The 14,076-nt window shown below is 43.3% G+C and overlaps 2 protein-coding genes across 2 annotated transcripts; one reads left to right on the top strand and one right to left on the bottom strand.

Moving 5' to 3' along the window:
• Positions 1–1,195: 1,195 nt before the first annotated feature.
• On the bottom strand, positions 1,196–9,240 carry LOC116359796 (coiled-coil domain-containing protein 80-like). The gene is made up of 9 exons (XM_031813460.1): positions 9,020–9,240; positions 8,825–8,911; positions 6,547–8,710; positions 6,077–6,233; positions 5,855–5,991; positions 5,434–5,585; positions 5,072–5,175; positions 1,804–1,887; positions 1,196–1,675 (listed from the first exon to the last, which is right to left on the bottom strand). The coding sequence occupies exons 3-9, from the start codon at positions 8,524–8,526 to the stop codon at positions 1,371–1,373; spliced, it is 2,919 nt and encodes a 972-aa protein (XP_031669320.1). The 5' UTR covers positions 8,527–8,710; positions 8,825–8,911; positions 9,020–9,240; the 3' UTR covers positions 1,196–1,370.
• A 1,192-nt stretch (positions 9,241–10,432) lies between these two features.
• On the top strand, positions 10,433–12,215 carry LOC116359795 (fas apoptotic inhibitory molecule 1-like). Its single transcript, XM_031813459.1, has 4 exons — positions 10,433–10,755; positions 10,864–11,092; positions 11,550–11,599; positions 11,774–12,215. The coding sequence occupies exons 1-4, from the start codon at positions 10,639–10,641 to the stop codon at positions 11,921–11,923; spliced, it is 546 nt and encodes a 181-aa protein (XP_031669319.1). The 5' UTR covers positions 10,433–10,638; the 3' UTR covers positions 11,924–12,215.
• Positions 12,216–14,076: the final 1,861 nt, after the last annotated feature.

The raw sequence follows: 14,076 nt of genomic DNA, 5'->3' as shown, positions 1-14,076 counted from the left end.
AATCCATGCTTTGTTACTTCAAGATTAGACTACTGAAATGCTCTACTCTCCGGCTACCTGGATAAAGAACAAAATCAATACGTCTTCTAGAATCTTGACTAGAACCAAAACACTTGATCATATATACTCCAGTGCTGGTCTCTGTTAAGGCTCTGGCTGATTTCAAGGTTTTCCTGCTAACCTTCAAAGCATTACCTATCTCTCCGATTTGATCCTGCGGTACAAACCTACATGTACAGTCACAAGACGCAGGCCTCCTAATTGTCCCTAGAATTAGCTCCTGTAGAGCTCCATTTTTATGGGATGGTCTGCCGATCCATGTGAAAGATGCAGACTCGGTCTCAACCTTTAAGTCTTTACTGAAGACTCATCTCTTCAGTAGGTCCTGTGATTGAGTGTAGTCTGGCCCAGGAGTGAGGCACTGGAGTGAGAAAAGCCCCTTGCTGTCTCTGCTGGCTGGCTCTCCTCTCTCCACTGGATTCTCTGCCTCTGACCCTATTACTGGGGCTGAGTCTCTGGCTTTGCTAGTCCCTAAGAGGGGTACATCACATCGTGCCAGGCATTTTTTGGTATACTGGACTTGAGTGGGTAGAGTGACTGATGTCATCTTCCTGTCTGGTTTTGCACCCCCTTGGGTTCGTGTGGTGGGGAAGATCTTCGTGGGCTATATTTGGTGGTCTGTTGATATCTCTCTGGTGGTGTGGGTGCTCTGCTCTGGCAAAGTGGTGGGGTTGAAGAACAATCTGGCCTAATTGTACTCTTATAATCTCCAGCCAGAAGGGGACTGGCCACCCCTCAGAGCCTGGCTTCGCACTAGGTTTCTTCCTAGGTTCCTGCCTTTCTGGCGAGTTTTTCCACATCTGCATTGCCTGCTTTTTGGGGTTTTAGGCTGGGTTTCTGTATAAGCAGTTGTGACATCTGATTGATGACTCTAAGCATGATGGGATGTTAATTGCTTAATTAACTCAGGAACCACACCTGTGTGGAAGCACCTGCTTTCATACACTTTGTATCCCTCATTTACTCCAGTGTTTCCTTTATTTGGGCCTGTATATCTCCATACAAGATAACAAATATATGCACAACATAAAAGGCAATTGGCCAAATGTTTTTAATCTGAAATCTCCATTCTCCCTGTGAAACAAATCATATTCAAAAATATATGGAAGAAAAAGTATGCTGCATTTTCATAATCTATTATAGAAAAGTCAATTCTTATTAAACAACGTCACAGTTATCAAAATGCAAAAAAAAAGCTTTCATGAAAAGCCATTCATACAATGGCTTCATATAGTTCATGGGACAAGGCCACAAGCAGGCCTCAATAGAAAATCCAACACATCCTAAGGGGAACATCCTATTCTCAATCCTTAGTAACCATATCCACGGTGGTAACCATCCGGGTCTCTGTCATGACCGTAGCCCCCATACTCATCCTCAGGACAGCGCATGCCAAGGGACTGCTGGATAGCCATCTCCTGTCTGCGGAGCTGCATGGAGTCAACCAGGTCATATATGATGGACATGGACCACATGGGAGACGGGTACCAGGACTTGACGTTGCCGTCTTTCCCCACCAGCAGCATAGAGAAGTACTCTGGGCTGATCTGGAAGTAGTTCCTGATGTCCTGCACCAGAGAGGGAGAAACGTCCTCACGTTCCACAGTGGCAGTCCCTGTGACACAGGCAGGGTTGAGGGGTTAACTTTAATTGATTTCATACATTAAGAACAACAATGTTTAGAAGAAGAATGGAAGAAGAAGAATTCAGGATTTTCCCACCAATATGGGAACAGTTTCTTACCGTTGATTGGGTATAGCTCAAGGGTCCCGCCCATATCCTCCATGTCCTTTCCAATCAGCTTCAGCACAGACAAGTGGCGCAGGCCTGAGTAGAGCCAGGTGAAAACACGTCATTTCACATTACACCACTGCACCTCTTACGCCTAATATCAAACAAAGCCCTAGCGCCTTCCCAAAGATATCTAGTACATGTGAAGGTACGGATATAGGTGTAAGCAGTGGTTTTAATTTAACTAGGCAAGTCAGCTCAGAACAAATTCTTATATACAATGACAGCCTACCCCCGGCCAAACCCTAACCCCAACGACACTGGGCCAATTATGTGCCGCCCTATCGGACTCCCAATCACGGCCGGTTGTGATACAGCCTGGAATTGAACCAGTGTCTGTAGTGACGCCTCGAGATGCACAGCTTTAAACCGCTGCGCCACTAAGGAGCCCAAATAATACTATTCAGGGAAGTAGAATGGAGGGTACAGTATAATACTATACAGGGTAGTAGAATGGAGGGTACAGTATAATACTATACAGAATGGAGGGTACAGTATAATACTATACAGGGTAGTAGAATGGAGGGTACAGTATAATACTATACAGAATGGAGGGTACAGTATAATACTATACAGGGTAGTAGAATGGAGGGTACAGTATAACACTATACAGGGTAGTAGAATGGAGGGTACAGTATTATACTATACAGAATGGAGGGTACAGTATAATACTATACAGGGTAGTAGAATGGAGGGTACAGTATAATACTATACAGGGTAGTAGAATGGAGGGTACAGTATAATACTATACAGGGTAGTAGAATGGAGGGTACAGTATAATACTATACAGGGTAGTAGAATGGAGGGTACAGTATAATACTATACAGGGTAGTAGAATGGAGGGTACAGTATAATACTATACAGGGTAGTAGAATGGAGGGTACAGTATAACACTATACAGGGAATTAGAATGGAGGGTACAGTATAATACTATACAGGGTAGTAGAATGGAGGGTACAGTATAATACTATACAGAATGGAGGGTACAGTATAATACTATACAGGGTAGTAGAATGGAGGGTACAGTATAATACTATACAGGGTAGTAGAATGGAGGGTACAGTATAATACTATACAGGGTAGTAGAATGGAGGGTACAGTATAATACTATACAGGGTAGTAGAATGGAGGGTACAGTATAATACTATACAGGGTAGTAGAATGGAGGGTACAGTATAACACTATACAGGGAATTAGAATGGAGGGTACAGTATAATACTATACAGGGTAGTAGAATGGAGGGTACAGTATAATACTATACAGAATGGAGGGTACAGTATAATACTATACAGGGTAGTAGAATGGAGGGTACAGTATAACACTATACAGGGTAGTAGAATGGAGGGTACAGTATAATACTATACAGGGTAGTAGAATGGAGGGTACAGTATAATACTATACAGGGTAGTAGAATGGAGGGTACAGTATAATACTATACAGGGTAGTAGAATGGAGGGTACAGTATAACACTATACAGGGTAGTAGAATGGAGGGTACAGTATAATACTATACAGGGTAGTAGAATGGTGGGTACAGTATAACACTATACAGGGTAGTAGAATGGAGGGTACAGTATAACACTATACAGGGTAGTAGAATGGTGGGTACAGTATAACACTATACAGGGTAGTAGAATGGAGGGTAAAGTATAACACTATACAGGGTAGTAGAATGGTGGGTACAGTATAACACTATACAGGGTAGTAGAATGGAGGGTACAGTATAATACTACACAGAATGGAGGGTACAGTATAATACTATACAGAATGGAGGGTACAGTATAATACTATACAGAATGGAGGGTACAGTATAATACTATACAGAATGGAGGGTACAGTATTATACTACACAGAATGGAGGGTACAGTATTATACTACACAGAATGGAGGGTACAGTATTATACTACACAGAATGGAGGGTACAGTATTATACTACACAGAATGACCTCTCGCTCTGTCTAAGAGAGACAGAGCCCAATTTCTGCAATGTGGCCAAACTGAGTCCATGAAACATATCCCAGTAGAAGTACTAAAGACATGCATACAACTGAAGCTCAACGGTCTTGTTTAATTCGTTTCACTGTGCTCGCTAGATTCCTTTCCCCAAATTACAAATGTTTCTAATTTGCAGATCTTTCATCCCAGTACTATTAATGTCATCCACAGAAAGACTGTGTTGGCAGCTAAACAATAGCCTGTCCTCCCAAACTAAGAACCCTGTTTTTCATCAGTATGAGACCAACATGAGTAGTTGACCACATTGTCTACAACAGGCTCAAAACCAAATACCAAACATTCTGGCGAGTCTCAAGAGACCTCTATCGTAACCCAGCTTTAGAGTGGTGTCTATTTTCTAACCTAAACAATTCAGGCATGTTACAGCTAAACGCCAAAAAATCCCTTTTGTTTGTTTGCATAGCTAATGCAGTATGTTACATATTTCGCAACAGTTAAAACTAATTGTGACAGACTCTGCAAGCTACAAATACGTTGACATTCCATGAGATTATCTTCTGTTAATAGTTATGTTACTAGTTCATTTGAACTCTGAACAGATATATCCTGATGCTTGTACAGCATGGCTCGTTGGACCAACAGTGACAGACAGTAACAACAAGGGATGAGGACAGTGTGTTTCAGGAGTGGTATTTGAGAGATAACCCTCCCAGCACTATCGCTATAAGCTTGAGGATCTGAGTGAGCTGGTGAGTTATTCAGGAAATATGTCTGCTCTTGAACGTAACAGGCAAAACATTTTTGATAATGTTTTATTGTCACATACACCAGATAGGAACAGTGAAATGTGTTGTTTTACAGGGTCAGCCATAGTAGTACAGCACCCCTGGAGTAAATTAGGGTTAAGAGCCTTGCTCAAGAGCACATTGGCAGATTTTTACCTTGTCGGCTCAGGTATTCAAACCAGCAACCATTCAGCCCAACACTTTAACCGCTACGCTACCTGTCACCCTAGTTGACCAAAGTGTGGCCACACATTCTGAACATCTCCACAGAAGGGAGTGAAGCAGCCAAGACAAATACTTAAGGGCCCCAGTGAAATCATCAAAACATACAGGCCTGAGACAACAGTGTGACATCACTACTCACCCAGATTGCAGGCCTGGCTAGTCAGGGCGTAGAGCTGCTGCTGATAGGCCCATTCCTCGTCTTCAGAGGAGGAGATCACAAACAGCCTGAGACAACAGCGTGACATCACTACTCACCCAGATTGCAGGCCTGGCTAGTCAGGGCGTAGAGCTGCTGCTGATAGGCCCATTCCTCGTCGTCAGAGGAGGAGATCACAAACAGCCTGCGTCTCCAGCGGAACCTAGAGAAATATAAACACAGAACAAACAATGACATCAAATATATAAAAACAAAATTCCACGAGCCTTTGAGAAGAACAAAAAGGTTACAAATGCATTTCTTTATTTATTTGCATATACATGTTCGACCAGGAGCACACAGGATGTCAGTGTCAGTTTTAGGCGAGTTTATTTGTCAGTTGTGTTGACTTGAAACTGCAGTCACACAGTCTTATATTGCAATTGCATCGTCCTAGATAATAACAAAAGCACACTAGTACCGTGAGAGGAAGTTCTCCAGGGATTTGGATTTGTCTTCTGTCTTACACGTCACTCCTTGCCTCTTCTGCTGTTCCATCTCCTTGATGCGAGAAGAGAATGTGTCTATGTAGTCAAACACAGCCGTCATGGCGATGGGCACCTCATATTCTTGCTGTGAATGGGGACAGAAAACCACATCACCCATCTTTAGGCAGAAAAAGTGTTACGGATGATACTGTATCAATTCACTGCAGTAAAATGGAGCTATTGAAGCGCTCAACCGATATGGTGGATTTTCACTCAGACATAGGACCGAAAGGTTAACCGCTATTTCATCAAAATAAGAAGGTCATCCAGGATGCACAATACTAAGTAGCAGTATACAATAACACATTGTAATTATACCGCAGTAAGCTTTCTAGGGAAACAAGGCCAACCAACCTTCACTTTCATATCAAAGTCAGTCAGCACCATATAGTAGTCGTCAAATATCAGTCCCAACTCATTCCTCAAGGCTCTGATGAGGGGCTGGTTTGTGAAATCCTCTTCTTTCATGCCTTTCAGAGGCTGATCCTTCTCTGTAACCATAAACTTGTATTACACTTGTCATCAGAGTAAAATAGTATTGAAAATTAGCAACAAAAAGTTCAAAACTTAACTTACCAGCCTGGTAATGGTCCATCTTCATGGTGCCATTGGTCAGAGAGCCAAAGATGGTGATAAGAGAGATTTTTCTGACGCCCAATTCACACACATGCTCCAGATACTCATCTCTCTGCTGCGTGTACATAGGATTCTCCTCGTCTGGAGTACTGATCACCTGGGAGGGAAAGAAAAGTGACTGTTTTATCATGTGTCTATTCTGTTCGGTTCTATTCTATTCTGTTCAGTTCTGTTCTGTTCTATTCAATTCTGTTCAGTTCTGTTCTATTCAGTTCTATTCTATTCTGTTCAGTTCTGTTCTGTTCTATTCAGTTCTATTCTGTTCAGTTCTGTTCTGTTCTATTCAGTTCTATTCTATTCTGTTCGCTTCTATTCCATTCTATTTAGTTATATTCTGTTCTAGTGTACCAATATTTCTGCTTCATATCAGATTTAATCAATACATTTATGTAATACAACAGAATACTCACAAGTAGACGTCGTCTCTTCTCAAAATGACCAAAAAAGGATACTAAGAGGTTTGGCTGTTTTGTGGGGGGCCTCTTGTTGTCTGCTTCTTTCTCCTGGTTAATAGCGGCCTTCTTCCCTGGTCTCCTGCCACGATAGAAGCCCCCATCACTGTCTTTAGTAGCCTTCAACCTTTTCTTGTCTGCTTTACTCCTTTTGCCTGATTTATCAGCCTTTTTCTTCCTCTCTGCATTGACAGGCCGCTTGACCTTGCTCTTCTTGGGGGAAGCTGTTTCCACCTGTGCATCAGAGTCAACCTTAAGTTCACTGCCCAGCTCTTCCCCTCCTTCAGTTGGTTTGTTGTTAGTGAGCTGAGTTGGAGAGGTAACAACTTGTCGGCCATGTTTGCTATCGTCGGTTGTGTCTTCTTCATATTGGTCTCTGTGGGATTCTGTAACGTCATCTATGCCATTTCTGTGGGTCTCTGAGGGGATGTAGAAGGATTCGTCTGTGGTGGGGACCTCTAGGTCCCAGTGCGGTGTTGTCTGGGGGTCCAAGGGCTTCGGAACTGTGGGTTTTGTGGTGGTTGTGGTTCGTCGTGTTGTTGTAGTTTTTGGTTTTGTTGTGGTGGTTGTGGTTCGTCGTGTTGTTGTAGTTTTTGGTTTTGTTGTGGTGGTTGGTTTTATAGTGGTGGTGGTCGTGGTTGTATTTGTTGTGGTTGTTGGTTTTGTTGTGGTGGTTACTTTTGTGGTCGTTGTAGTAGTTGTTGGTTTTGTTGTGGTCGTGGTTGTTTTTCTGGTGGTGGTTGTGGTTGGCTTTGCTGTAGTTATGGTTGTGGTTGCTTTTGTTGTTGTTGGTGGTTTTGTTGTGGTTGTAGTTTTTTTTTTTTTTGTTCTTGTTGGTTTTGTTGTGGTGGTTGTGGTTGGCCTTGTTGTAATTGTGGTTGCCTTTGTGGTCATAGTTGGTTTTGTGGTTGGTCGGGTTGTGGTAACTGTCACAGCCTTTGGTCCTTGAGCTGGTCTCTGCACCCCTTTCCACACTGGCACCCTGTCCACTGTAGAGTTCACTGTGACCTCTGACCCCGTGGTCAATACCCCCTGGCCCTGAGACTCAACCACCTGGCCCTCAACACCGGCCGCCTTGCACCTCTGCACGAAGCCCCTCTGCCTGGCCTTCTCCAGCTTGCGCATGTGGGTCTGGTCCATCACCTCGTACATAGCCTCCAGCCTGACCGGGTACGGGTACCTCTCCTCCACCTGGAGGGTCTTCCTAAGGAGAACCATGCCAAACTTTCCCTCCTCCAGCTTCAGGAAGTTCATCAGCCTGGGGATGAGGACCGTATCCAGGGGCTCCTCCGTCACCTGTCCCTTGGCGTTGACCCGCCGCACCTTCCCGCCTCGCTCTCCCTCCTGGTGGAACATCACTATCATCTGCATGTGCCGCTCCGCCATCTGGCAGTAGACGTCCGACTTGAGGAGGGTCATCATCAGGCGATAGTAACCGTCTGAGTCATGTGGGGCGGAGATGACCAGGACCCGGTTCTTCCCTGCGAAGCTGGCCAGGACGTTGAGGGAGCCTGCGCTGCCGGGGACGGTGCGGGCTGGTGTGGACTGAGGCTGAACCGCCTCCCCTGTCACTGGTTTACTGTTGTCTTGAGATGTGCCAGTGCCACTGCCAACCTGGTTTATGGGTTTCTTTGGTTGTTGGGGTATTCTTCTGCTTGGCATCATCCTTCTGCTTGGTGGTTCTTTTCCTCTTCTTGGAGGCTCAGCTTTCTCATCTCTCTGCATTCTGTCACCATGGCTCGTCATAGGGGATACATTTATACCACCAGCGGAAGGAGCAATACTGTCAGAGTTCAGCACATTTTGTGTTCTGTTAAAAATCCCCCCCTGGAGGGATGTTCGTCGTAAGATTGTCCTTTTGAGGGGTCTCCTGTCAGAGGCCCCTGTGCTCCATACCAGCAACAGCCATAACACACAGAGATGCAGTGTCTGTTTCATTTTTGCAGTGTCAAAGAAAAACCTACAATGGCTATAAGAAGATTAGTGAGAGAGGCATTGCCTGTAGTCCTCTGTCTTTCTGACGTTGTGTCCAGTTTTCAGATGAAATAACTGATCAGTGATTATCCGTAAAAACGCTTTGTTTGAGAAGAAAAAAATTGTTCCGCAGTAGGTTATGACGTAACTGTTCAGAAAGACAAATGCACAATCTGGGCTGTTTCAATAAAGTAAACACAAACACTTGTCAACTTGTGTGCTATAATCCTGCTGAAAGTTTACATGGAAATGCACCATTTACCATTCCATTCTGGTGACAAACAATAACTCCCCGATGATAAGAAATATTGTGGCAGTCGTCCAATGACTCCTTTCTCCGTTTCTGCGGCTGAAATGACATACATTTCATTTTCTATGTTAATGTAGACAGTGCAACCTCTGCTTACTAGGCGGCTACACGTAACGGTTCCATATATTCTGTCTATACAAAACTTACTCCATCGATTGTAACTTTAGAGGCCATTTTCCTCTTTCTAACGTCTTCAGAATGAGAGATTTCTGGAAGTCTCAATGCGTTGTCGGCAAGGAGGGATCTTCTGCCTTCCCCCTTCCAGCGCATCGAGTTACCCGACGAAATACTATGTAACCACAAATTCCAAAAGCGCTCTCTCCCCTCTGAGGACCAACCCAAGACCAAGAAAGAAACTATTTTTGCTGCGTTCACGCGCACGTCGGAACGAGAGAACTCGGAAAGGTCCGACTTGCTAATTGTTTATAGCTACAGACGTGCCGCGTTCAACCAGTCAGAAAGTCGAACATTTCCGAGTTTCCTAGTACCGGATAGCACTTGAACGCAGCATAAGTAGCGGCTCTCACGGCAAGGTTCGTCACGGCCCACCATACACATGTACACATAATAGAGCACTATAGTTATTACAACCATATCTGCTCATGAAATAATGTGGCTGCATTTATTATGTATTACCAATGCAGTCTATATCCATAAGTTGCTATGGATGTAGTTTAAGGTTAAAATAATCAGATATGGTAGGCCCAACTATTTTATATTTTATTAGCATAATGTCAATAAAAATTCATGATGGGAGTGGAATTGTATTCATATAGATTTTTACAAGAACACTTGATTATTGTTGTTTTAATAGCCAGTAGTTAGGAAGTTGTATTGAGGGAACTAGACAGGGTAGATTTATGCCATCTACTGGCAGGCTTTGCCATAAAGTATGCTCTTAGTTTTGATTTGTTTTTGTTGTTGTAATTTTACCCCCTTTTTCTTCACAATTTCGTGATATCCAATTGCGATCTTATCTCATCGCTGCAACTCCCCCAACCGGCTCAGGAGATGCGAAGGTCGAGTCATGCTCGCTCTTCTGTGATCGTCTGAATACCTTGGTCAATATACCAACGAATGACCGCACTGTCAATAATAACCGTAACAGTCAATAACAGTGCAATCATATATAAACTCACTATTTGTCACGCTCCAAATTCAACCAATGTGTTATAGATATTTATTGCCGATTTATAAACTACATTTAAGCTTCTAAACTGCTTAACTCTAGGCTCTTTATATTACTAATGTTAATAATAACCATGGGATTATTATATCGCTTTTCAAAGACCCGAAGATGCTTGAAAAAGACGCTAGAAAGATCCTTAACAAAGACGCTTTCTTTATACTGTATGTTTGATCACACATGTGTGATTCATTTGTTGATTAGTTTGCTAATTGTGTGTGTGATTTATTTAACCTAGGACTGTCTAAAGAAGGTATAGGCATCACCTAGGCCTGGCTCAAGAAGGTATAGTCATTCACTGTAGAAGTCTCACATACAAATTACCTCTGGCAGTAATTGGATTGAAAGAGGTCTTGCAGCAATAAGCCTCTTACAGTATTGCAGTTTGCACTTGTTGCTGAGCAGGCAGAGCAGATCCAGGACAGTTTGATGGACACACGGGCTAACATTGCTTAATAACTGCCTATAGGATGAGATTTGAACTACAACCTTGGTTTGAAACGAGGATAGCGTCGATGGGACATATATAATCATTTCCAGTTAGGCCTACAGGCTTTATACCCCTGCAAGGTCAGTCAAGATGATGGCTGGAGATGTTGTTGGTATCTGGGAGGTGGCGTTAAGCGATGGGGTTTACAGGATTGAGTTTGAACACGGCACGGCGACAGGGAAGAGGGTTGTTTGGATCAATGGACAGGTACGTAGGCCCTGAAACATATTCCTTCTTAAAATCTCTAAGGTGTTATTGAGTAGTCAGAGCTATGTACAGAAGGCCTATGGCTGTCTGATTTGCTTTCTTCCTCAGGAGGTGCTCAGAAGAGATTGGATGTTCAAACTGGTTGGAAAGGAGACCTTCACAGTGGGAGGCATGGAAACAAAAGCAACAGTAAACATTGAGGCTATCAGTGGCTTTACCTACGAGTACACCTTGGAGATTGATGGCAAGAGTCTCCAGAAGTTCATAGATAACAGATCCAAAGTCACTAAGACGTGGGTGCTGCAAGTGGATGGTGTTGACTGCAGGATTGTCCTTGGTAAGGATCAAAAAACAAAAAGCATGTTCTTTCCTATGAGCATTGAGCAATATTTCAGTGTCAATTCCAGCTACACTGTCTATTCTAAAAGGTCTATAAAAACATAGTTGGCTGTGTGTAAGGCAACATGCATGTCAGCGCTGTTCTGAGTAGTATAATCTATTTAGGGGAACACTTTTGGGTTGGCTATTTTAAGCCATGCGAGCAACCTGATTGGAAGGGACACTGTCCTTTGTAGCCTATAGCAGAAAGCTCCATGTGACACGAATAAACAAAGCAGGGAACTCTGCACTGTGTGATGTTATGATGCTCTTGTGGATGTGTAATGCACACCGGTAAATCACTAGCAATCATTCCAATGCACTGCATGGTGCTTCTGTCCTGTAAGTCTATGGTGAAAAATATGATGCAAGCAATACTAATTATATACTAAATTACTACTGTATGGTTTCAACAGAAAAGGACACAATGGATGTATGGTTCAATGGGCAGAAAATGGAGACCGAGGTACTTTTTCAACCTCATATGGAATTGAATGTGAAGTTATTGTGTCCATGTATGTTGCATACATACATAGGCCAAGGTTCTGGTTTAACATGATTCACTAATGTTTTGGTCCATACTTTAGTCATCCCAGTCCTTTATGGATATTCATGTACCGTCTCTTGTGGTCGGCTATAGGGAGAGTTTGTGGATGACGGAACAGAGACACACTTCACGGTGGCAGACCATGAATGCTGCATCAAGGCTTTGAGCAGTGGGAAGAAGAGAGCTGGCATCGTCCATTACTTAATGGTGGATGGGGAAGCAGTGGCCGGCTGGACAGATTGAAGAGGACCGCTGAACTTTTCAAGTCAGGAATCTGAAATGTTGGATATATCCTATGTAAATATAAATGAGGAGGCAGCCTCAGGGATGAGTGAGTGGCATTGAACTAAGATATCAATCGACTCAAGGTCTCTGTACTGTTTCTAGATTTTTATAGATGGGATCAATATTTCTATGGTGGAACTAAGGAGTATTATCTTTCTGATAACGAGGTTGTGTATAAATAAGTCAATTAATCAAAGGAAATATGTAAATATTTAACATTTCAAATCATTCAATAAAATATAGCAATACATTTTTTAGTTGTTAGTGTAATCATGTATGATCTTTGCTTGTTTAGGCAGATGCTACGCTATATTGCACTAATTTGCAAGCCAAATGTATCTCTTCTGAAATATGAATACCTTAGAGCTCCATATATATGGCTAAATTAATGTTATATATTGGCATATACTGTACATGTGAGTGAACATTCTTCAAATGCCGAGAAACAGATGCGCAGCCTCTGCGCAATAAGTACATTCAAGAACGCGACGCCTCTGAACCAGCCAATGCGTAATATGGTTGCCGCCATAGAGATAGATTGAAAACTCTAGTGCCCAAATGAACTATCGGGCCCAAATGCCTATTTTACCATGGGCATTGCCATTGAGGACTTTCAGCATTTTAAAGAAGTCAACTGGGTGGGACTTCCTATGTGTTAATCCAGGTCACCAGGAGGGATCAGCCGATGAATTATACCCCCGTGAAAACAATCCATAAATGCAGGTGGCAATAAATCGCTGACTTTATACCTGTTAAAACAACACACTCCAGGTGGCAGTATGCACCCATTCAGTTTGTTTGCCAACTCATAGAAGTAGTAGAATAAGAAAATTAACTACTTCGAAATGGAGATGGACGCAATGGCTCTGCCTGTGCTCTCACAGATGCCATAATAGGACAGATACAATGATGCGATGTCTATCTAAGTCTATGGGTTGCAGCAGACGTTTTCCAGTAGGAAACGTTCAGGGAATGACGTCCAATGATACAGACGGGATGGATTTCTACCCAAGAGGAAGGGGAAAGCACCTATGTTTTGCCGATCAACTAGAGCAATCTGTAAAATATATATCGCTCTCATCGCAATAAGTAGCCACATTTGTATTGTGTCTTGGAATTTTCGGCAACTGCATGCGCCCAGTGTTTGGACCAAATCCGGACTGTGGGGGGAGTTTTGCGCCTGCTTTTGCACGCTAAACAAAACAACGAACAAGGACTTGGCTGCGCAGAACACACATCCAGCCACGATTAGTAACTATTTAGCTAGTTATGTAGATTGCTTTTGGCAGGTTTGCCTGGGTACATAACTACATTGGTTTATTTGCATGTTTGTGAAGAAAAGCTCCAAACAGATTGGTCGGTCTAAGGAGAGAATGATAGGGGTTTGAGAAATTCAGAGTTTTGTCCCCGGCTTGGACGTTAGCCTCTGCTAGCTACAGAGTTAGCAAATGCCAAAGGGCCTATTTAGCAAGCGTTTTCAAACCTTTCCAGCGTTTGAGAGTTATGACATGACTGCAGTACAGTACTTACCTGTTTGCTGGATTGCTACTATTCATACACACGCTAATATTCGTGAATAAGGTTTTTACTTCCACACTCCGTGAGGGACGGAGCAAGGATATGGGGAAGCGTTGCTCAGCCGACTACTACTGTCACTCCTCCAGGATTTCGAATCAGGAGAGCCCGGGTCGGTTGTTTGGACTCACGGGTAGCCAGCTAGCTACATGGACTCACTGACAAGTAACTACTGTTTCATTTCAATACATATTTGCAGTTTGAATCAAGTAGCTAGCTATCGACAAATTATTTTGCGTGCCTCACCCACAATATTGTGCTGAGGACCACACCATTTGACCAGACCAGTCAACTCGTTACCAGTCGTGAAAGGGCAAGAACAAAAACGACGCGCAAAATGAACTATCAGCAGCACCTTGCAAACTCGGCTGCCATTCGGTCTGAGATCCAGAGGTTCGAATCCGTCCATCCAAACATCTACTCCATATATGAACTGCTGGAGCGCGTGGAAGAGCCCATCCTGCAGAATCAGATTCGAGAACATGTCATCGCCATTGAAGGTAAGGCAGTAGGGGTGCATGTAGCCGTCGCTACAG

Source organism: Oncorhynchus kisutch, unplaced genomic scaffold, assembly GCF_002021735.2.
Source record: "Oncorhynchus kisutch isolate 150728-3 unplaced genomic scaffold, Okis_V2 Okis05a-Okis16b_hom, whole genome shotgun sequence".
Classification (NCBI taxonomy): domain Eukaryota; kingdom Metazoa; phylum Chordata; class Actinopteri; order Salmoniformes; family Salmonidae; genus Oncorhynchus; species Oncorhynchus kisutch.
The sequence above is the reverse complement of the archived record's forward strand: the minus strand, read 5'-3'. Positions and strand labels throughout refer to the sequence as shown.

Bases quoted from the DNA above. Each gene is read 5' to 3' on its own strand.
- LOC116359796 (XM_031813460.1), bottom strand. From the start codon at position 8,526: ATGAAACAGACACTGCATCTCTGTGTGTTATGGCTGTTGCTGGTATGG. The intron at 6,234-6,546 runs GTGAGTATTCTG...TTTCCCTCCCAG, and splicing joins AGAAGAGACGACGTCTACTT to GTGATCAGTACTCCAGACGA. The intron at 5,992-6,076 runs GTAAGTTAAGTT...TTATGGTTACAG, and splicing joins GATGGACCATTACCAGGCTG to AGAAGGATCAGCCTCTGAAA.
- LOC116359795 (XM_031813459.1), top strand. From the start codon at position 10,639: ATGATGGCTGGAGATGTTGTTGGTATCTGGGAGGTGGCGTTAAGCGAT. The intron at 11,093-11,549 runs GTAAGGATCAAA...TGGTTTCAACAG, and splicing joins TGACTGCAGGATTGTCCTTG to AAAAGGACACAATGGATGTA. The intron at 11,600-11,773 runs GTACTTTTTCAA...GGTCGGCTATAG, and splicing joins GGCAGAAAATGGAGACCGAG to GGAGAGTTTGTGGATGACGG.